The 21,998-nt window shown below is 38.6% G+C and overlaps 2 protein-coding genes and 1 long non-coding RNA gene across 3 annotated transcripts in view; all 3 read right to left on the bottom strand.

The window, feature by feature from the left end:
• LOC121732064 (helicase domino) overlaps window positions 1-9,851 on the bottom strand; it is a 37,111-nt gene extending 27,260 nt beyond the window's left edge. Inside the window, exons 1-4 of the mRNA XM_042121838.1 lie at window positions 9,283-9,851; window positions 5,015-5,217; window positions 4,436-4,844; window positions 4,209-4,349 (exon numbers count right to left, since the gene is read on the bottom strand). Coding sequence (XP_041977772.1) covers window positions 4,209-4,349; window positions 4,436-4,844; window positions 5,015-5,217; window positions 9,283-9,342 — 813 coding nt within the window. The 5' untranslated portion in view covers window positions 9,343-9,851. The remainder of the gene's footprint in view (window positions 1-4,208; window positions 4,350-4,435; window positions 4,845-5,014; window positions 5,218-9,282) is intronic.
• A 3,172-nt stretch (window positions 9,852-13,023) lies between these two features.
• LOC121732069 lies at window positions 13,024-13,571 on the bottom strand. The gene is made up of 2 exons (XR_006036316.1): window positions 13,502-13,571; window positions 13,024-13,166 (listed from the first exon to the last, which is right to left on the bottom strand). It is a non-coding gene; the product is annotated as an uncharacterized LOC121732069 (long non-coding RNA).
• Window positions 13,572-18,917: 5,346 nt separating this feature from the next.
• LOC121732066 lies at window positions 18,918-20,873 on the bottom strand. Its single transcript, XM_042121840.1, has 2 exons — window positions 19,276-20,873; window positions 18,918-19,193 (listed from the first exon to the last, which is right to left on the bottom strand). The coding sequence occupies exon 1, from the start codon at window positions 20,796-20,798 to the stop codon at window positions 19,686-19,688; it is 1,113 nt and encodes a 370-aa protein (XP_041977774.1). The 5' UTR covers window positions 20,799-20,873; the 3' UTR covers window positions 18,918-19,193; window positions 19,276-19,685.
• Window positions 20,874-21,998: the final 1,125 nt, after the last annotated feature.

Below are 21,998 nucleotides of genomic sequence, written 5' to 3'. Positions count from 1 at the left end.
ATTGTATACTGTTTTTATATTTATGACACTTAAATACATTTTACAACAAATTACGCGTAAAACAAAATGTAACTATAGTGAAAATTAATATTATAGACATGTTAACAAAAAATAATGTTCCGTCCACGGAGCTCATTCAAAGAGGAGCTGGCCTAAGCACTGTGCACTGTGATTTTCAACTAGGCCCTGACGTCATCATTGTGGGCGGGGCTTAAGGTAGCGAACTCACGGCGCGGTTTTTTCTCGCGCCCGCCGCGGAAGCGGGCCCGAGCAAATGAGCGGTTTTAATTCAGAACTCACGAGACCGCTGATTTGTGCGGGCCCGCAGCCGCCGCGGTCGCGGTCAGCGCCCGCAAACTCGGCGGGCGATAATCGCATGACGGGCGGTTTCATACGATCGCCTACAACGGCTACTGCAATCGCCCGCTAAACTATCGCAGAGCGCGCGGGCGCAAACCGCTGAGGCTGCGGGCGACCGCCGCCCGCCGGTGCAGCGGGAGCCGCAAACAACCGCGCCCGCCGCGGGCGAAAAACGCGCCGTGAGTTTTGATTTCGTTTTTTACATACAAAACTGGATTCTACGAAGGCCGCGGGACCGCAACCGCGGCGGGCGCGGGAAAAAACCGCGCCGTGAGTTTGCTACCTAAGTCAGTACACTTTCAGCGTTTGTCAGGTGCACAAGTAACGAGACTCCCAATAAATTGGTGTTTTCTGCGTATTTAACAAGGAAAGGATGAAGTATTGTGTTTTACAATGTCGAAAACACTCAGACAGACGTTCTGATAATATAAATACCATCACATTTCATTTGGAAATAATTTTAAATGTAATTTAAATATAAAAATTCTAGAACATTTCAGCTTTCAGCGTTAATTATACTACTTGACACTAGGTGGCCAAACCTTTGAAAGATAATACAGACGTAAATGCGTATAATTTTGCATAAGTTTATTACAATAATCATACTTGAATACTGAAAATCGTTATACACTTAGTCTTAAACACATTTAATAGCTAAAACCGTGATTATATAGCTTTTATTATGATATTACTTATAAACCGCCATCTGTCGTCACCTATGATAACTATCTGAAACGTAAAAAATATCCAGGGCCGTAGTACGTCTCATAATATTGTTACGTGCAAGGGTTCGAAGGATTTGGAGAGAAAGACCTGCTGACTCTCTTGAAGACTTTATTCACACTATGACTAGCACACAAGCACACACTAGGTCACAACACTTAGCACTAAGTCCAAACACTAATCACTAGGTCCAATCACTAAGCACTATCACTGTCCTAGGTCGTAGCCAAGTCGAAGGTTTCACTGGTTCACTCACTATTGATCGCTTGTTGTTACTCCGAAATCGCCTTGATGATCGATCGGCGAGTCAGTTCGGTTCGATGCTCGAACCGAACTGACTCGCCGGGCCTGCCTGCGGCTTTTTATATGGCGAGACGAATTCCAGAAAGTTCCCGATTCACGTTAACAAGTAAACAACCGTGGGAACTTATACGTGGGAAATAAGTACTTATACGTGGGAGAGCCATGCTTCGGCAAGAATGGGCCGGCTCGACCGGATAAATACCACGTTCTCACAGAAAACCGGCGTGAAACAGCGCTTGCGCTGTGTTTCGCCGAGTTTACCGGAGGCCCAATCCCCTAACCCCTACCCTATTCCCTTCCCTACCCTCAACTTTTCCCTTCCCTTCCCTTCCCTACCCTCCCCTATTACCCTATTCCCTCTTAAAAGGCCGGCAACGCACTTGCAGCTCTTCTGATGCTGCGAGTGTCCATGGGCGACGGAAGTTGCTTTCCATCAGGTGACCCGTTTGCTCGTTTGCCCCCTTATTTCATAGACAAAAAAAAAACTAAAAACAAAATTAAGCCTCCTAGAAAGGAGGCTCGAGCATGTACCACAATAAAACTGCCGTCCTTACGATAAGTGCAATAAGTTGAATTTAATTTAGACCTTATGGACTCAGTCATAAGGTCTAAATTAAAACACGTAAACACGCAAACAAATAAACGGTAAACACGTAAACAAACATTGGACCTTTCTAGAGGGTTCGAGTATGTACTTGCGCACCTCATGCCATCTAGTATTGAGTAGGGGATTTATGTTGCCTGTGCTCCCTTGGTAAGCTTCACTGGTTTGTCGCTAGATGGCACCACGTGTCCGTATACCATGTACCGTAACAATATTCAAGACAAAATGACATCTAGTGTAAGATAGTTGAACTACGTAGTAAAATCAACATCGACCTAAGCTAGTAGTTTGTCTTTTAGCCGATAGATGAAATATTGAGAAGTGGGCGGAGCTTGACACCCCCTCACCCCGCAAATTGTCACGCGTCGTTTCATAAGGAAACTTGATTACAACACCTCCTCTTAGTATTAGCTCCGTGGTTCCGTCACTCGTAATTTCAAACATGCATTAAAAAAAACTATGCATCTCCTAGACACAAATCTGGTGTCATTTGAAAAGGGTAACTAACCCCTATAAAATGCCTCCATTCCCCCCTCTCTACCCATAATGCGTGATTCAAATGACAACCCAATTTTCGTGGAACTAAGCTTCAAGGAAAATAAGTTTGGTTGTTTTTTTTTTCATAAATAATAAAATATCTTTTTATTCAAAATGGGTATCATGATACACTTTTTCAAAGTCGAACGAAGAAACTACGTTGCCTACCACCGGTTCGGGAACTACCCCGCCGAGAAGAACCGGCGTAAGAAACTCGCACTTCAGGTTTTTTTAATATATATTTTTTTGAATATTTAGCATTATATAATGCTAAGTACTGACATACGATTTTGCTCGATAGTTTTACTCCAAAATCCAAATCGAGCAATAACCACCGCCAAAACTGACAGCTCGAAGGCTCGCTTTGAGACGGCTCGATGGAATTAAATAATAATATAATAATATTTAATAATAATAATATTTATTCAGTATTTACAATGATGGTGAGATACAATTATTATATTAGAGCTACTTAAACTAAATTAGTACAAATTTAATGATTATAGTATTGCCTGAACTAGGATACCCTGTGTTTCAGGCTAAAATTAGTGCTACAATAATTATTACGATACAAATTAGATTAAGTAGTTACACTAACTATAATTATTATAGTTTTAAATTGTCTATATTAATATTAATTTACTATTACTATTCTAATGTTCATTTATTGCAAAACCACTAGAAGTTTCTCTGTTTCCTCATAAGTCATATTTTGAAGAAATTTTTTAAGGTTTAATTTACAATAATTAACAGAATATAAGTATATTTAACTGGGCATTTATTCTTTTATAAAGAAGAGGACCTACAAATATGTAGTACTTATCAGCAAAAGCATGTTTTGTATTTATTTCTGGTGGACAAACGATATCTTTCCGCCTTTTGTTGATGGAATCCGGGTAGAAGGGTAGAGATATGTGTTGCTTTAGTACTACGTTTAGGATGAAAAGCTGACGAACTGTTAGGACTTCAAATGACGTATAAAGCTGGTTAGTATGGAAAAGAAAAGGTCGAAAGTTACATATTTTGATTATTGCCCTTTGTGCTCTTTCAACAGTTAGTAACAGCGTTTTTCCTACTCCTCCCCAAGAGGTATATGTCAAACGAGCTTTTGCCCGCGGCTTCGCTCGCGTTAAGAAGTATTCGTCCAGGGGTTTGGGCTGTGCGTTGATAGATCACTATGTCAAACAGTCAGTCACCTTTGAGTTTTATATATATACGAGCTTTTGCCCGCGGCTTCGCTCGCGTTAAGAAGTATTATTATATACAAACTTTCATCCCCTATTTGAACTCCTTGGGGTTGGAATTTATCAAAATCCTTTCTTAGCGGATGCCTACGTCATAACATCTACCTGCATGCCAAATTTCAGCCCGATCCGTCCAGTGGTTTGGGCTGTGCGTTGATAGATCACTATGTCAATCAGTCAGTCACCTTTGAGTTTTATATATATAGATATGTAATTTTCTTCGATTTGGAGTAAAACTATCGAGCAAAACCGTATGAAGAGGTTTTTAGCTATAATAAATTCCTAAACTTTGCTTTCTGTCTGATAATTTAGAAATTATGAGGATTAAGGATTTGTTTATGACCCTCAAAACACATATTACTATGTTTTATGACACTGGTGTCGGGTCATCGGTTCATATGTTTGTAATAATAACCATAAAATTATACAAAGATTACCTTTTCAACATTAGACCAAAACTGTCGAACTTCTTTAGCCACGAAGGCCGCGGTTTTTTTGAGTTGCAATTCTTGTGCTTTTTCTGCTTTCTGTGCTGCTGCAGCCTTGTCTTGAAAATATTTTTGAACTGCTCGTGCACACTACAATATTTGTACATAATTATTAGCATATCGATTTATTCGTAGCGAGTATAAAAATAATATAATCAGAAAAGAAGTTCACCCACTTTTTTTGCAGCTTGTTTTTTCCACTTGCGTTCGTGGGCGAAATCTTGTGCCAACCACGCCATCTCCTCCAGCAGGTAGTCCCAGTGCGTCTTGGGGCGGGGCGGCTCCAGGACCCGCGGCAGGCGGCGCTCCGCCCACAGGCCTGCACGCGCCAGCTCCGCCACGCGCGCCGCCACGTACGCCTCCTGCTTGGCCTTCTCCACCATCTCATCGGCGGGCGCAGGCGCGGGGTCGGCGGCGGGCGGCGGGGGCGGAGGTGAGGGCGGCGGCGACGCGACGGGTGGAGGCCGCCGCGCTTCGAGAAACGCCATGAGCTGCGGCGCCGGGGGCCGCTTTCGCCATACGGCGTAATCCATCATGTTTCCGCCCGCTTGCAGAAAATACAGCTCGCTCAGTTGTTCCGTAAATCTAAAAAATAAGTGTGGTTCGTTTATACTAGAATAACTGCTCATGGTTGAAATTCACCCGTTATTACTCTTTTTCACTTTGCACTTTACATGAGCGCTTTTAATAAGATAAATAAACAAATGAAAATGATAAATAAATGAAATTATTTTCCACTTTGTTTTGTTGCTCACCTTTCACGTAAATTTTTTAAACGTTGCAGTTTATATTCGAGAATCCGTTTACGGACCGAGGAGCCATCCTCGACGGCCATTTGTTTAAGTTTTTTCCGTGGCGGCTCATCTGCCCGCTCCGCAGACGCGACACCGTTGAGGGCTTCCTCCGGTGCCACGGCCCCGCCGCCGACTCCACTACAGTTTGCCGCGCGTTCCACACCCTGCACATCAATTATGTTAAAAAAGTGCTCACCAAAACGTACACACATCATAATACAGAAATGTCGTTTATTACAAGGTTTGGTGATGAATACATATCTTATATCTTTAAACGAGCAATTCTTGTATAATATATGTATCACTTGGCTCATCTTGGCGGGGGGCACTCCGGTGCCCCCCGATACTAGCTATTAGACTGAGTTTTGCTCGGTATTCGATAAAACACGAATAAAATTACATTTTCTAAAAATGATTCCTAGCTAGATCTATATATATATATCGCTTTTTGTTATTTCATCCTTTGTAAATATTGTGTTGTGTGAATTTGCAAAATAAACTTTTCTTATTCCTAACTTGTGTAAAGTATTATTTTAGTCCATAATTGTCGTCAGTGTGTCAGGGGACCGCCAAGTATACTATCTCGATTCAGTTCACTGTTAATTATTCCTTAAACTATAATGTTATGTAAAATCAAACATTTACTTTAGAGGTCCCACAACACACTTTATTTATTGTACAAAAGTATTCAATGAATAGAATTGAGTTTCCTACGATTTTATTATTTAATATAGATGTTTCGCGCGGCTTCGCTTGCGCAATTTAGGAATTTCATGCAACCGTACATTTTTCCGCAAAAAATAGCCATGTTCCTACACATGGTCTATTCTTCATGTTTGCCAAATAACATAAAAATTGCTCCAGTAGTTCCTACTTAGATAATAAGCAATTTCATATAATTTCCATTTCTTGCCTTCCTCGATAAAAAGGCTATCTAACACTGAAAGAATTTTTCAAATCAGACCAGTAGTTCCTGAGATTAGCGCATTCAATTATGCACTTTCATATAATTTTCCCCGTTTTTTCCACATTTCCTTTATTTCTTCGCTCCTATTAGTATTAGCGTAATAAAATATAGCCTATAGCCTTCCTCGATCAATGGGCTATCTAACACTGAGAGAATTTTTCGAATAGGACCAGTAGTTCCTGAGATTAGCGCGTTCAAATAAGCCCTTTTAACTAATTTCCCCCCGTTTTTTCCACATTTTCCTCTGTTTCTTCGCTTCTATTAGTTTTAGCGTGATAATATAATATAGCCTATAGCCTTTCTCGATAAATGGGCTATCCAACATTAAAATATTTTTTTAAATCGGACCAGTAGTTCCTGATAGAATAAACTCTGCAGAATTATAATATTAGTATACACAATATAATAGGGATGATGACAAGGTCAAAGATTAGCGAATTTTGGAGGAGAAGGACCAGTAGTTCCTGATAGAACAAACCCTGCAGAATTATAATATTAGTATACACAATATAATAGGGATTGGTGCCAAAGGATCAAGCTGACAGTAAACGCTGATAAGACGGTCTTGATACCTTTCACCAAAAAGAGGAAGCTGGAGGGACTAAGACTCCCAACACTCTTCGGGAAAACTATTAAGTTTGCGGATGATGTCAAATATCTAGGAGTAATCCTAGACAAAGGACTCTCTTGGAATAAGCACATCGAGTATATTACGAAAAAGGCTAGATGTACTCTGGGTTCCTGCTGGAAGCTTGTCAGCTCCAAATGGGGTATTCGGCCGAAGGCAATGCTATGGCTATACAGGGTGTAACAAAAACAAGTGATAATACTTTAGGGAGTGTACGTGTTCCTTGTAGAGAGTTCGCTGTGAAAGTAGCAGCGCTGAAAGACCAAAATTTTTTTTTACTTTTGTATGGGGAAACTCGTGACGCTCGGGCCCTTGCCCATACAAAAGTGAAAAAAAAATGTTCGTCTTTCAGAGCTGCTACTTTCACAGTGAACTCTCTACAAGGAACATGTACACACCCTAAAGTATTATCACTAGTTTTTGTTACACACTGTATACAGCCGTAGTGAGACCGATTACCACATATGGCTGCGCAGTGTGGCATAAAAAGGCTGAACAAGTAAACTGTAATAAAAGACTAAACAGCGTACAGAGACTGGCATGTCTAATAATCACGGGTGCACTCTCGTCAACACCCACCGCTTCCCTCGAGGCCCTGATCAACTTAACTCCGCTTCCTCTGCTTGTTCAGATGGAGGCCAAAAAGGTGGCTCTCAGGGCCAGGACGGCGGGTAGGACGAATTGGGTCTCCACCACATTTCGACAGCTGGAACAGTCTCTTAGTGAATCACCTATCATGGCCATGCCATCAGATGCCATGATCAAGGTGTACAGCTTTTCAAAGCAGTACCAGGTTTTTATACCTTCCAGGGAGGACTGGGAAAGAAAAATCCCAATCAGTGTCCGCCCTAGCGACATAGTTTGGTTCACGGATGGATCAAGGAAAGACAACCATGCGGGAGCCGGATTTTACAGGGGCAGGCCACCAAAAGGCAAATACGCCTGTTTGGGGGAGTTTGTGACCGTGTTTCAGGCTGAAGTCTTCGCTATCCTCGGTTGTTCACTAGAAAGCCTGGAGATGGCCCTAGTTAATAAAAACGTTTTTATCTTCTCCGATATTCAAGCTGCACTTTAAGCACTGACTGCCGCAGAAGTCTCGTCCAAATTAGTTCTGGAATGCGTTGAGACGTTAAACATGCTAGGAAGGAACAACAACATCCGCCTAGTATGGGTCCCGGGCCACAGCAACGTCCCCGGCAATGAAACCGCTGACGAACTGGCTAGGCTTGGGGCCGAGAGTCTCATATATGGTCCAGAACCAGTCTGTGGTATAACTCCCAGTACCACAAAGCAAGTGCTCAAAGAATGGGGTCACAGACTATGCAGGAAGCAATGGGCTGAGACCCCTGGCCTTGAACACTCCAAGGCACTAATTCCTGACTTCAACAAGAAACAATCAGAATTAGTGCTCACCTTGGGTAGGAACCAATTAAGAATCCTTACCAGAAGCCTAACTAGGCACTGCAAGCTCAACAAACACCTAAACAGAATGGGTATTTGTAGCATAACGACTTGCAGATTCTGTGAGGAGGAGGATGAAACACCTATTCACCTTCTCCTCGACGGCCCTGCTCTACTACAGAGCAGGAACAGGCACCTTGGTCGCCACGAATACTCGTCCACACAGGAAATTTGTGGCACCAACCCCAACCATATTGTTCAATTTATGAGCAGTATTGGGTTGGGGAGGATACTCTAGTGCGAAGGAGTCACAATAGATCCTCATGGGTCGCAGTGACGTCAGGGCTACAGTGACCTGCCTTCTTTAAAAAAATAGATAAAAAAATACAATTCGATTTAACTTATGCAATTAAAAGCAACTTTTGTTACAACACCACTTTCATAAACTCAATATTTAATATACCTGTCGAACAAAGTTGTCTCCCGATGCATACAAACTACAAAAGACTGATGTCATACTTTCGTAGCACTTTGTATGGAGCTTTTCGGGCAGGTCTTTTTTATGAGATATTTGAATTGTCATATCTTGGTGAATTTTTAAGCTATCAAAGTCATTCTTTCAACGATGTTTCTATTTTTTAAATGTCTTTCAATTACCAATAAGAAAAAAAATTTGTCATCATGCCTATTAAGGCGTTTGTGAAAATATCGAGTGCCTATCTGTTGCCATTGTTGATATCGAGCAAAAAAAGGCCAAAAAAATCACATTTGTTGTATGAGAGCTCCCCTTAATATTTATTTCATTTTGATTTTAGTATTTGTTATATTGGCAAAAGATATACATAATCTGTGAAAATTTCAAGTCTAGCTATAGAAGTTCTTGAGATACAGCCTGGAGACAGACAGACGGACAGACATCGAAGACTTACAGTCCAGTTTTTAACCTTTGGGTATGGAACCCTAAAAAGTTTCCCAGACTTAAACGCTAGCTTAGATAAATTTTTGTTTCTGAAACATTTCCATTGATAATATCTTTTACTGTGCCATTCCAATGTCCACTTGCAATATTATTTTATACTGATGGTAACCAAAATAATAATTTTTAAGGCAGAGTGTTTTTTCTAAATCTATTAATAAAAAGAGTATTTCTGTCTTCTGTCTATTAGTAATTACATACATCTTTACATTACCTGCTCTGTCTGTGACGCCCTTAAATGAATGTATTTAACTTACCATGAGTGACAGTGTTGCTGGTACACCAAATGTTGAAGTATGTTCATTTTGTCCACTCATAATGCAACATAGCTGAAACTCTTAACTCATAAGCACTTTAACTGTACACTTCTTGAGTTATTTTGTTTTAAATACATTTTTAAATGCATCAACTCTACAGTTGATGATACAGAGAAGTTTGTTTTACTTATTTGCTATATTCTACTAATAATTATCAGTCTTTACTTTTATGCACTGCGTTAGCCTTTAAATCTTACTTTACCATCACTATCACATTGTTAACTTTATTTTAAACATAATGTAAGAACGTTCTGAAAGCCGCCATAAACATCTTTTTGACAATTTGATTCCGGCAGCCGCCATATTGGGCAATCAACACTAGCTAGCTCCTGCAACCTTGCAATTATTTAATCGTTCCATATTGGTAGTTCTATTAACACATCACCACTTAAATTAATTAAAACGATTTGAAATAATCAAAACATAGCTGTTTATAAAAATATTTTAGTATTTGGCTGGCGCATAACCCAATATTATTCAAATCAATTTCACAAAATAGGTACTTTGCAAGCAGGGTTGCCAGATGCAATTTTACAATTTCCCCCAAACTGATTTTTATATTTCCCCAAAATGATACGTTTTCAAAAAAAATCCCCAATCGCTTTGTTACAGAAAAAAACCGAATATAAAATTGAAACTACTTTTATTCAATATACTAGTTTCAATCACTCGACAGTTTAACAGATACACAAAACATTGTCGCTCGCTCGACCAAAGAGACATTTTTTTAAGGGGGTGACAGACGTGCGTGTGAGTACGCAGACTATGGCTCGACGATCTTAGGAGTTAGGCTGGTATAAATAGTCAGTACTCAAGACGCATCTCGGTCTCAAGACACGGTTCAGGCTCTGTGATTGGTCCAAATTTTGACAGCCAACCAATCACAGAGCCTGAACCGTGTCTTGAGACCGAGATGCATCTTGAGTACTGACTATTTATACCAGCCTTAATCGCCTGTGTGTCAGCAAAGAGCCGCGAGCCGCGAGCCTGGGGGCATGGTAATCCAGTGTGAGCGATTCTCGTGTGTCACCGACGCGAGCCGAGTAAGTTCGCGAACTTAAAACCCACGTAATTTAAGTTCGTACGTCTGTCAGGCCTTTTACGCACTCCACCAAACAAACCAAAACAAACAAACAACAAATTTGCCAGGATGTTAATCGATAGAAAAGGACGTTGGTTTCATTTGTTTTTTTGTTTTGTTTTTAACCCCAAAAATCTCCATAGTGTATTTATTTTCCCCAAACATTTCTCCAAAGATACTGTTTCCCCAAATTTTCGCCTAGAGTCAAAATTTTCCCCAGAATTGCGAAAAAAACCCCCAATCTGCCAACCCTGTTTGCAAGAAATATAGGTACCTTTTTTTATTTATTTATTGGGAGCTGGAAATGAGTCCTTTGCTCCAAAAAAAAATACAATAAAGGGGGTGACAGACACGTGAGTAAGTACGCGGACTTATAACTCGACGACCTTACTCGCCTGTGTGTCACCTAAAGTTCGCGTACTTAAAGATTGCCGCGTAAGTTCGCCGTCTTGGAATTTTACTCGTAGCTCGTACGTCTGGCAGCACTGCGAGTCGAGAGCCGCGGCCCGAGCTGCAAGCCGTCAGGCAGTGTTGCCAACACGACTGATACAAAATTTGCTAAACTACTGTTAAAATTTCAATTTATTTTATGTTATCAAACAAAATATTAATTTATTGGTGTTCAGCGATAGCTGATGCTGCTGATGTACCTACATGTAGACGTAGAAAATTCATTGTCCAAACTATAAATCTCCTTGGTACCATGAAGTCAATATACCTAGCGGAATAGGTTTTCATCTGTGTGAAAAATATTTACGTACGTATACACTTAAACTTTTCGATTTAGTTTTTTCTTATTAGTTTTTAAAACGTAATATGATATTATTATTAATAAATAACACAAAGCTTCTTCCGTCGACGACATGGTAACCCAGTGTACTCGTGTGTCAACGACGCGAGCCGAGTAAGTTCGCGGACTTAAAACCCGCGTACTTAAAGTTCGTACGTCTATCACCGACGCGAGCTGAGTAAGTTCGCGAACTTAAAACCCGCGTACTTTAAGTTCGTACATCTGTCAGGCACTTAATAATACAAATTACAGTCTGTCAAAAAGTCATGAAAATAAAAAGTGGCAACATCGTAGTGTCATCCCTTTCAAATCAATCTAAGAAAAAAGGGATGACACAACGATCGCGGACTTAAAACCCGCGTACTTAAAGTTCGTACGTCTATCACCGACGCGAGCTGAGTAAGTTCGCGAACTTAAATCCCGCGTACTTTAAGTTCATACGTCTGTCAGGCACTTAACTGTAAGACTGGATTGCACCAGAGGCGTGGGTAAAGTTAAATTTAAAGTTAAATTTATGGTTATAGTTAAGGTAAATTTAACTTTAACTTTACCCTTAACTTTGCCCGGAGAAATTGACAGAAATGTCAAATCTTCTTTGGGTAGAAGTTAAAAATGGACGCCATCAAGACGCCATATTTAACCATAGAGCTCGTCAAGGTTTTAAATGCATGTGGCGAAAAAAGGAACTAACGCTGTCATCATACAAAAACCGCAATTTTTGACAGTTCTCCTCAAGAAGTTTACACCCTTAGGGTGTAAACTTCTTGGTTCTCCTTTACCAGCAGCGCCCCCGCCCACGCGCATTTATAACCTTGTTGGATCAGCTGTCATCTGTCAATTTCTCCGGGCAAAGTTAAAGATAAAGTTAAATTTACCTTAACTGTAACCATAAATTTAACTTTAAATTTTAATTTTAACCACGCCTCTGGTGCAACCCAGTATTAGACAATTTCTGTCAGATTTTAGAACATGACACTCACACTGACTAATTTTTAACTTTGCGGCTTGCGCATGCGCAATGTTAAACGAAACGAACACGACTACCCATAGATTAAGGATATAGGTAGATAGATTCTTAGCTCGCCAGTGCGTGGCCATTTTATGCTTGTGTGCAATTGCCATAGTGTGCGTGTAGGGATGGGCGTATATCTGTTTGTATATCGATAAAAATTTAAAATTAGACTACAGCTATCGACCAATAGTCGACCATAATTTTATGGTATAGATTTTTATCACGTTATAGATTTTTAGGACATCAAACCAGGTGGTTATCAATTCGACCCGCATGTTCAAAAGTATATGAAAAATGAAAATACTTTTATATAAATAAAATATTTAAGTACCTATATAATTACACAAATTGTTAAAAATATACATAATATGTATACTCCATTAAGCCACGAAGGCTTGTCCGGAGTGTAATAACAGAAGAACAAAAATACTTTATTATACTTAATTACTATTAAATAACAATTTTGTAAAATAGGTAACAATTATTAGGTATTATCGAAGAAATAAAGACGTTAATACTCGTGACGGGACACATAATAGTATAATGTGTCCACTGTCCCAATACCAGTGTCCGATTTTTCAGTTTCAGAATCATAATATGATTCATTTTTCTAAAATCGAAAAATGCAACTCTGCTTGCAATTCATTTCTGTATTTTTGTACTGATTTGACATTTGTCACTTTGACAGTTTTGACAATTCATTTGCTGAATTGATTGAGAGGAATTGCTTAATGTAGCCATTTTAGCCCCGCTGTCTCCTTAACGAGGGGTCTCCTGGTAGTGATAAGGGGGATTTTCCTCACTTAAACCATCCCTCCTCACTCCATCTCACCACCAGATTACTCGGTTATAATCTAAACTTAAAAATAATATTATCTTCATTATAGGTCTCTCCGTTATCACCATCATATTGAACTTTTCTTTAGAAGCATTCCAAAAACCTAAAAAAATTGTTGGTTTAGTGACATTAAATGTACTTAATACTATAAAATATATACATAATATTATAATATTGTATACGGGGCAATATGCTTTATGTAAGTTTTCCATACTCAACCCATCAAGCCCCAAGCGGAACCCAGGTGCCGCATAACAACTGAATATCTATTGTGATTTGTGTCTAGTATTTATTAAAAAAGTAATGCCAGGATAAAATTTCAAAAAGTACAACCAAGTAACGATTTGAGTACTTACAGGGGGAGGTGTAAGAGCTGTTGATCATTTTACTCTCCGTTAGAACTTTTTTATTTCAATAAAATCATTGTTTCAAACTTACGTTTGAAATGATAATCCCAATATTGTGATGCCTTCATAAGGGAGTAAGGATTAAAAACTTGCATGAAACTTGCGTCTACATATTTCTGTTCCTCGTCTATTTTGAAGCATTTTCAAATTCTGAAAAAAAACATTTAGTCCATGACAATATTTTTATCGATATAAATTTATACTTCAAGCAAGGTGCATCTCTAAAGCACACGTAAAAATCTATGCCATATTTGTAGCCAAATTATTACTTGATGTGACATTTTTATCACTAATGGCATAAACAGCATGATTAAGTGATTATTAATCTTATAATATTCTTTTAACTTACAAAAAATACCGATTGATAAGCCCAAAAAACGTTGTTGAAAACTTACGTATGTTATGTTAAATCCACGTGTTTGAGGCATTCCTTGGCTGTTTTTATGGTTTATTATTTAGCGGAACCACAAAACCCAACAAGATATTGCATTTAACGTTCACTATACACTTTTATTAGCACTTTTAAAACATGAAATATGCAGACCGACTCCTTTGTTATGTTCTACTCGGTAGGACATAACATTACAGGTTTTTGACGTTTATACACCGATATGAGCTTTCTCTTTCACTCAACTTACTGCATCGTTAGTAAGAAAGAGTAACATTATCAACTGTCAAAATATAAGGCTCCCTCCAATAGTATTATACCTCAATGCGACTACCTATTAATTATTCCATTATTATATTAACAATCCTAGATGGCGTAAGGATAAACACTTTTAGATTTTCTATTGGTTCCTCCATAGACATAATATATACCTAAAGACCAACAAAGAGTGCGAGAGAGAAGAAAATCCTTTATGGAATTATAACAAGATGAAAAAAGAGAGGCAGTCTAATGAAAATTGTAACAACTTTTATTTGACAGGTCGTCAAAAGTCGTCAATCGTTTTTATGCCCTTTCGGTATTTGCAATTTATTATTTAAATCGTATGTTATTTTCAACAAATACTAATATATATAACAATAATAACTTGTGCTGTGAGTGATTGCAGTGTAAATCATAGGAATAATCCTGAAAAATATACATTTCACCCGCAATTAATCTTCATGTCCTAATTGCTACGATGTGTTTATTTTTGCTATATTCTGGTCTTTAGTTCTCTATTTCAAATAAAATATTGTGAATCCTTCCTTTTACTTTCATATTTTGCGTAACTAAAGGTACTATTGTTCCTATATTACACAAATTTTGAAGAAAAATTTTTCATCAAAATTTCTTACATATACGCTAGTGCTTGAATCAAATTTATCAATATGCTTATCGATATTTTACAATAACATAAATCTAAAATAAAAATCATTTACCTTTATTATTATCACCTTAAGCCCGGCCGCACATTATCCGAAATTTCTGATCAGAAAAATTCGGACGCCCGGCGGAACGCACTCTGTTCATACATTTTGTTGTAGACCCATTATACTAAAAGAATTTCTGACGTGTCAAAATGTATGAGCGTGGCGGGGCGTCCGAATTTTAATGATCACAAATTCGGATAATGTGCGGCCGGACTAAAAGGACATATTATCTTATTTTAACTAATAGTATATTATAATATAGCTAATATAATATAACTACTATAATATAGAGTGACTCTAAAACTAGAGGAAGGTTTATATTTATATATCATAATCATTTGTTTTACAGATTCCCTCAAGATCCTCTAATAAGAGGAAAATGGCTGAAAATAATTGGGCGTGTTGGTTGGAATCCCAAGAAAAATTCAACAATATGTAGCAAACATTTCATTGAAAATTTTTAAAGAAAAATTAGAATAAATACTATTTTGGTAAAGGAGCTATCCCAACTTAATTTGTGCCAGTAAGTTTGACATACTGTTGCACTTGTTACTGAAGCAATTATTAAAAATAAGCAATTAATGCTTTTTAGTTCATTTAAGATTATACTTATATGAACTAAAAAGTATTAAATAATCCTTATTCTGTACTCAATCTTCATAATTTTGAAGTCGGTACCAGTCCTAAGTAACTGGCGATTAGGTTAGCTGGTACCGATTGCAAAATAATGAAGATTGAGAACAGAATTATACTGAGTACAGAATAAGAATTATTTAATACTTTTTAGTTCATTTAAGTATAATATTACTATTGTCATTGCCTTGGAAGTCGGTTTTAATTTTTTGTTTAAAAATAATAATTTTACTCATTTTAGCTGTCCTTAACGTTTTCTATACTTACAGTTGGTGTTTTAAAAAATCAAAATCAAAATTGCTTTATTTCTGAACAAATCTAAAATAAAATATATTTTCAGAATACATGGTGCCTACCACCGGTTCGGTAACTAAGCCGACGAGAAGAACCGGCGTAAGAAACTCGCACGCCCACTTTTTACCAAAAAAAGTGAGAAAAAAAATAATCTTTTAAAACAAAATTTACAATGCTGTAACTAAAAATGATACCTACTCGGAACAATACAATGTACAGCAAAAGAAAAAATTTGAAAATCGGTTCATAAACGGCGGAGTAATCGTTGAACATACATAAAAATATATCCACAGGCGAACGTCTAGACTCCTCCTGTTTGGAAGTCGGTTCAAAATAATTGTATTTAATTTAAGAATAAAATCAAATATACTATGTGTGTTGTTTACTTTCAACGTTTACTTTCAATGTAAGGACTGATTTACCAGATAGATTTTACCTGAGTAATAAATAAGTAACTTTATAATGTATACAATGTAAACATAGATAGATACATAATAATTGTAAGTCATGTAGAAGTAGCCTTGCAAGCAGTCATTCAGCATTCTACTCCCAAGATGTGCCATCAATTATGAAATCATTTTGGCTTTGGCACAAAACGTTCTTTGACTACTTTTTTAAATTTATTAATCGAAAGATTTTGAACGTTTTCTGGAACCATATGTTCCCATTTGAATATCAAGGAGTCACTTCGATTTCTCATTGTTTCCATCACCAGACCACCACTTTTGTGAACATGATACCTACTCGGAACAATACAATGTACAGCAAAAGAAAAAATTTGAAAATCGGTTCATAAACGGCGGAGTAATCGTTGAACATACATAAAAATATATCCACAGGCGAACGTCTAGACTCCTCCTGTTTGGAAGTCGGTTCAAAATAATTGTATTTAATTTAAGAATAAAATAAAATATACTATGTGTGTTGTTTACTTTCAACGTTTAATAATAATAAATAAATAAATAATCATTTAATTCAGGCAATAGACCCATAAAATAACATAATTTAAGTTAAAAATAAAAGAAATAAATAAAATAAAATAAAATAAAAGTTAAAAAGTGATAAAATTAAAATACATCTAAAATGTTAAAAACTAAAATTATCACTTTTGGTTACTGCCACGATGCACCGAAAGCCAGTAGGCTGGGATCGAGTTTTCCGGGCACCCGGCACACACAGAAAGGATCTCATTGTTTGCAGAACGGATGTGAGACCAAAATGCTGCGACACGCGCCCTGATAATTGCGAAATAGTCCGGGATTCCGGCGTCGGCGAACATGCCCGAAGCACTACAGTACTTTGGCAGTCTCATCAGGGTACGGTATGCATTATTGTACTGAACTCTGATACTGCTTCTCGTGGCTTTGGAGCAGTTGAGCCAAAGCTGACACGTATAGAAGCATTGACAGTATGCTCTAAAGAGCGTCAGCTTTGCCCCAACGCTACAGCGCGCAAAACGCCGTGCAAGCATGTTACACCGTACAGCCAGTGCCCGTCTTTCGCGTACTACATCCTCATTATCTGAGAGATCCTCGGTTAAGATGTGCCCCAGGTACCTGAATTGCTCGACCCTTTCTACCTCTTGTCCGTCTAAGCTAACCGATGGGACCCTCTGCGGGCCCTTTCCAGCCTGAAATACCATCATTTGCGTCTTAGCTACATTGTACTTAAGACCATGTCTTATAGCATAGTCCTCGCAAATGCTTAGCAACCGCCTTAGCCCCTTGATTGAGGGGCTCAGAAGCACCATATCGTCAGCATAACTTAGGTTGTTAACGGGCGTGGCACCTATGTGACAACCTATTCGAGTGCTCCTGAGCTCCTCAATCAGGTCGTTAACATACAGGCTAAATAGGTCCGGAGAGGTTAGCCCCCCTTGGCGCACCCCACACTCTAATATAAAGTCATTAGAGGTTGCGTCGCCCCATTTTACAAAGTTAGTTTGGTTTTCGTACCAGTATCTCAACAGACTCACAGTTTTTGATGGAACATTTGACTTCAGCAGCTTTCGCCATAGTACAGTATAGTTTACCAGATCGAAAGCGCGACTAAGGTCTAAAAAGCAAGCATAGACGGATGTGTTACGTTTTTTGTAATATAAAACTGTCGACTTAAGGGCAAAGATTGCCGAGTCAGTTGAGAGACCGGGACGAAAACCAAACTGCGCGTCATCAATTTTAGCACTCCTATTTACATTAGGGTAAATCAGCCTTTCTAAAATCTTCCCAATGATAGTTCCTAGTGATATAGGTCGATAATTTTTAGGGTTTGAAGGGTCACCTGTTCTGGTTTTCGGGATAGGAACCACCATAGTCCTCATTAAATTTTTCGGCAGGTAACCTATGTTGACGCAGATTGTAAAAAGATCTGTCAACATAGGGATTATCTTATCACTTGCGTATAGGACGTGTTCTAGGCTTAGTCCATCAAAACCTGGAGATTTGCCTTTTTTCATTTTAAAGATCACCTTAGCAACGTCGTCAGAATTGAAGCCAGAGAAACATTCTTCGTCATTTTTAGCAACCGGTATAGTATCCCCTACGTCATCAGAAACAGGCAATGGGTCTACCTTGAAGTGGTGAGCAAACAAATCAGCTATTTCAGATGGATTCTGAACGTCATTGATACTTACTGGTCTGCTTTGTACATAATTTAGGCGTTTAGTCGATTTCCAGAATTTGGAAAAGTTACCGGCTGAGTGCTGAGATGCCATAATATCCATCTTTATCTGTTCTTCATTGTTTTGGCACCATTTCAATTTATTTTTGAAAATCTTCCGGCTACTAGTCATATTATCATAGAGTGGCCCAGACTGAGGCCTCCCATTCCAAAGCCAACAGTTAAAAGCATGCCGTGCCTTTTGATGGAGTTCACGAACATGGTGGTTCCACCCTATAACCTTCTTACCCTTGAACGGTGCATCGCGGCGTATTCTACTCTGTCTGGCAGCATCTTGTAGGCATTTTACAATACTATCATAAAATTCATCAAGCACATAAATATGTTTTTTACAAATAAATAAATTACTAACATTACAGATTACACAGTTTAAAATATGACTAGAATTAGATAACAGGTTCAAATTACTTAAATTATCACAGCAAAGTTTTTTATACTTATTGATCTCATCAGCAGTTTTATTGCCCCAGTAGACACCAGACAGAGGATTGTTAGCCTGAGAATCTTCAATTTTCTGTGTTAGTTTGCACAGTTTAAGCTTGACAAGTAAAGGGACGTGATCAGACCAATACACTCCATACTCGATATTAGCAGAAATTACTATCTCACGCGCTGCCGCCGTCACAATGCAATGGTCTAGCCACCTCTTGGCCCCACTTCCATCATTTATATGTGTAAAGGAGTCTGGCGGCAGCAGTTCCGTGTCGACACATACAAGTGAGTGATCAGCACAGAAAGCCGATAACTCAAGGCCAAACCTACTGTCACCATGGGCATTAAAGTCCCCCAACACGAACACAGCCTCAATATCACTGTCACTTATGATCGCTTCAATACCACCTAAGCAATTAATGAAGTCCGCCAGGCTCTCCTCGGTTCCTTCGTCATATGGTAAGTAGGCACTGATGATGAGCAGGTGACGATTGTCCAGCTTGATTCGTATGGCTGCTAATCTATCACTAGCGCAATCTACAATAGACACATTAGGAAACAGTGATTTTCGCCAGATTAGCGCAATACCTCCATATGGGCGGCCCGTCAAAACACCGACCGACGTATCCACAGCAGATTTCGCATGTCCACTGAAGTTGTTACTTAATTCATTTATGAATCCCAGGTCATGAGGAAGAAGCCATGTCTCCTGGATAGCTAGGATATCGACTCGATCAATTAGGGTACGTATTTGTTCAGCAGACCGCTTCACGGAGCGACAGTTAAAAGTAGCCAACGTTATGTCCTTGTCCATCATATTATAATTTCTTCGAAGCAGCGGTACTTAGGAAACGTTCTTTAAAGCGGCGGTATACTAATCCCGCAGGCCAGAATTTTGCGTCCAAAAAGGTGTTTGCTTTACTAGCAGGTATCCTCACTTTAAATGAGTTAAAGGAAGTCTCCCTATTTTGAGCCAGTTTTTCCACGCTGATGCATTCTTCCCCCATGTCTCTAATATATTCCTCAATGTTACTTTCAGTGACAGACTTTAAAGCCCGCGAAACGTATATGGAGCACTCGGGATCAGCAACTTGGATTTTGCATTGTGATACAGAAGTACCGCGCATATTTAAGTTTTTAGGTTTGCGTTTCTTACGTTCCACGATTTTAAACCCCGTGTCGTTACTACATAATATCGTATCAGTGTTTGATACTTGCGATGCAACATGGCCCATCGAACATTTTTGCGTACTGCGAAATCCACCCGAATTAATATTACGCATACGGGCGCTCTTCGCCTGACGCTCCTTGTCGCAAACGATATCGCGATATGTAGGCGTGTACAATGACGGCGCAACTACGTCGTCGAGACCGGTTACGTCCCGGTGCGCTTGTGTGGGTGCTTTTGCGTGTGGTACACTCACAGGTGGAAGCGATTTCGAAGGAGTTGTCATAGTATTAGAGCTTGACAGTTTTCGCGGGGAGCAGCCCGTATGTATATAACGAGCGCCGTCTGACATCATCGATTTGCGAAGATCTTCGATCTCCAGACTGACTTTCGTTTTGAACTCCGAGAGCTCGCACATCATCTTCGACACGTCTTTAAGTAGGCGAGTCACGTCCACATGATCAAATGAGACAGGTGGTAGTCGATTTAAATCTTTCGCAACGAAGGTCGGTTGCAGGTCTGGATCCACCTCTTTCATTAACTTGATGACGTCCTTAATATTTTTCTTCCTTTTATCCTCTCCTTTTCTCTGAATGATTCTGCTTGAAGTGCTGCCACACGCGCTGTACAATGCAGCTTTACCATCTTCGACTTCAGAATCCGTAAAGTTGGTAGCACAGATCTGAACAATGCTGATCTCATCCAAAACGTCTATCTTGTTTTGAACAAACGTCAAAAATTCATTTATAATGATGTTCGCCATCACTTATAACTTGGACCACACACCACATAATATTACGATAAGCCGTTGTTAGTAGACACGACCGCGCGCGCCGGCTACTCACGCGCTACTTACTTTCAATGTAAGGACTGATTTACCAGATAGATTTTACCTGAGTAATAAATAAGTAACTTTATAATGTGTTAAGTGTAAATTATTTACCCCTATAAGAACCTCATGTCATAACATATCCGACGATTGAAAAATCATTCCAAAAGAAAATGTGTATCTACTTTTCAATCGTCACCTTTTTTTGCCAATTAAAATTTATGATACCTAATTTGAAATACAAATCTATCAAAGTTGCATATTATTTATTTCTTATAGAAACTCAGGTAAAATAACTCGAACGGACTAAACTATCGATAGCAAAATACTATACTATCGATAGTAAAATATACATCACTAGCACACGCACACATTGACAGATCAAAAATGGTCACGCATTTTCGAGTTGTCAGGTGGTCTTTACGACAGTATATATTATGTCTATGGGTTCCTCACCGTTCCATTCACCTGAAATTATCTGCAGGTTGGCATCACTGACTACATATGGGTTGTGTTTCCAAAAAATATCAGTGTACCGTCAAGTGTGACATAAAATATCTTAAACCTAAGCGATCATTGACCTAAGCGATTAGGCCAGTATACTGGTAATAGTTTAGGAACACGCTGACATAATAAAAACTTGTCAAACTGAAAACTGACAACTGAAAGAGTTTTGGCGACCATGTTACTTTGAAACTTCTTCTACTTTTTATTGTTGGTGTGGTTTTTATTATTTTTTACCAAATTGTGTTATTTGGGTTTTCGATGTTCATTATTGGTAAAATATTAGCCATTAAATATCCGTTATCGTGCAAAAGTGCAGGTAAGATGTTGTCAAAACCAAAATTTATAATTCCTGTGACATTTGGTGTGAATATCGGTAAATAGGCTATTTCTTCCGTGAGTTTTAGCTAAAACATCGTTATAATAACTTTATTATCCTATTCATTGGAATATTATTGCGTCTTTTTCAAATTGAAATGTATCAAGTTTTACATTCTTTCGCCCAATTTTGTAGCAACTAGTGATGGTATTAGTGTTAGGCCGATAGTTGTCTACCCATACGCCATCTAGTTACTAAAATGAAAACTGTTTGACAATCAAATTAAAAATATAAGAAATGAATATAAGAAA

This window comes from Aricia agestis, chromosome 11 (genome assembly GCF_905147365.1).
Source record: "Aricia agestis chromosome 11, ilAriAges1.1, whole genome shotgun sequence".
Lineage (NCBI taxonomy): Eukaryota > Metazoa > Arthropoda > Insecta > Lepidoptera > Lycaenidae > Aricia > Aricia agestis.
This window is presented reverse-complemented; position numbering and strand designations above follow the sequence as displayed.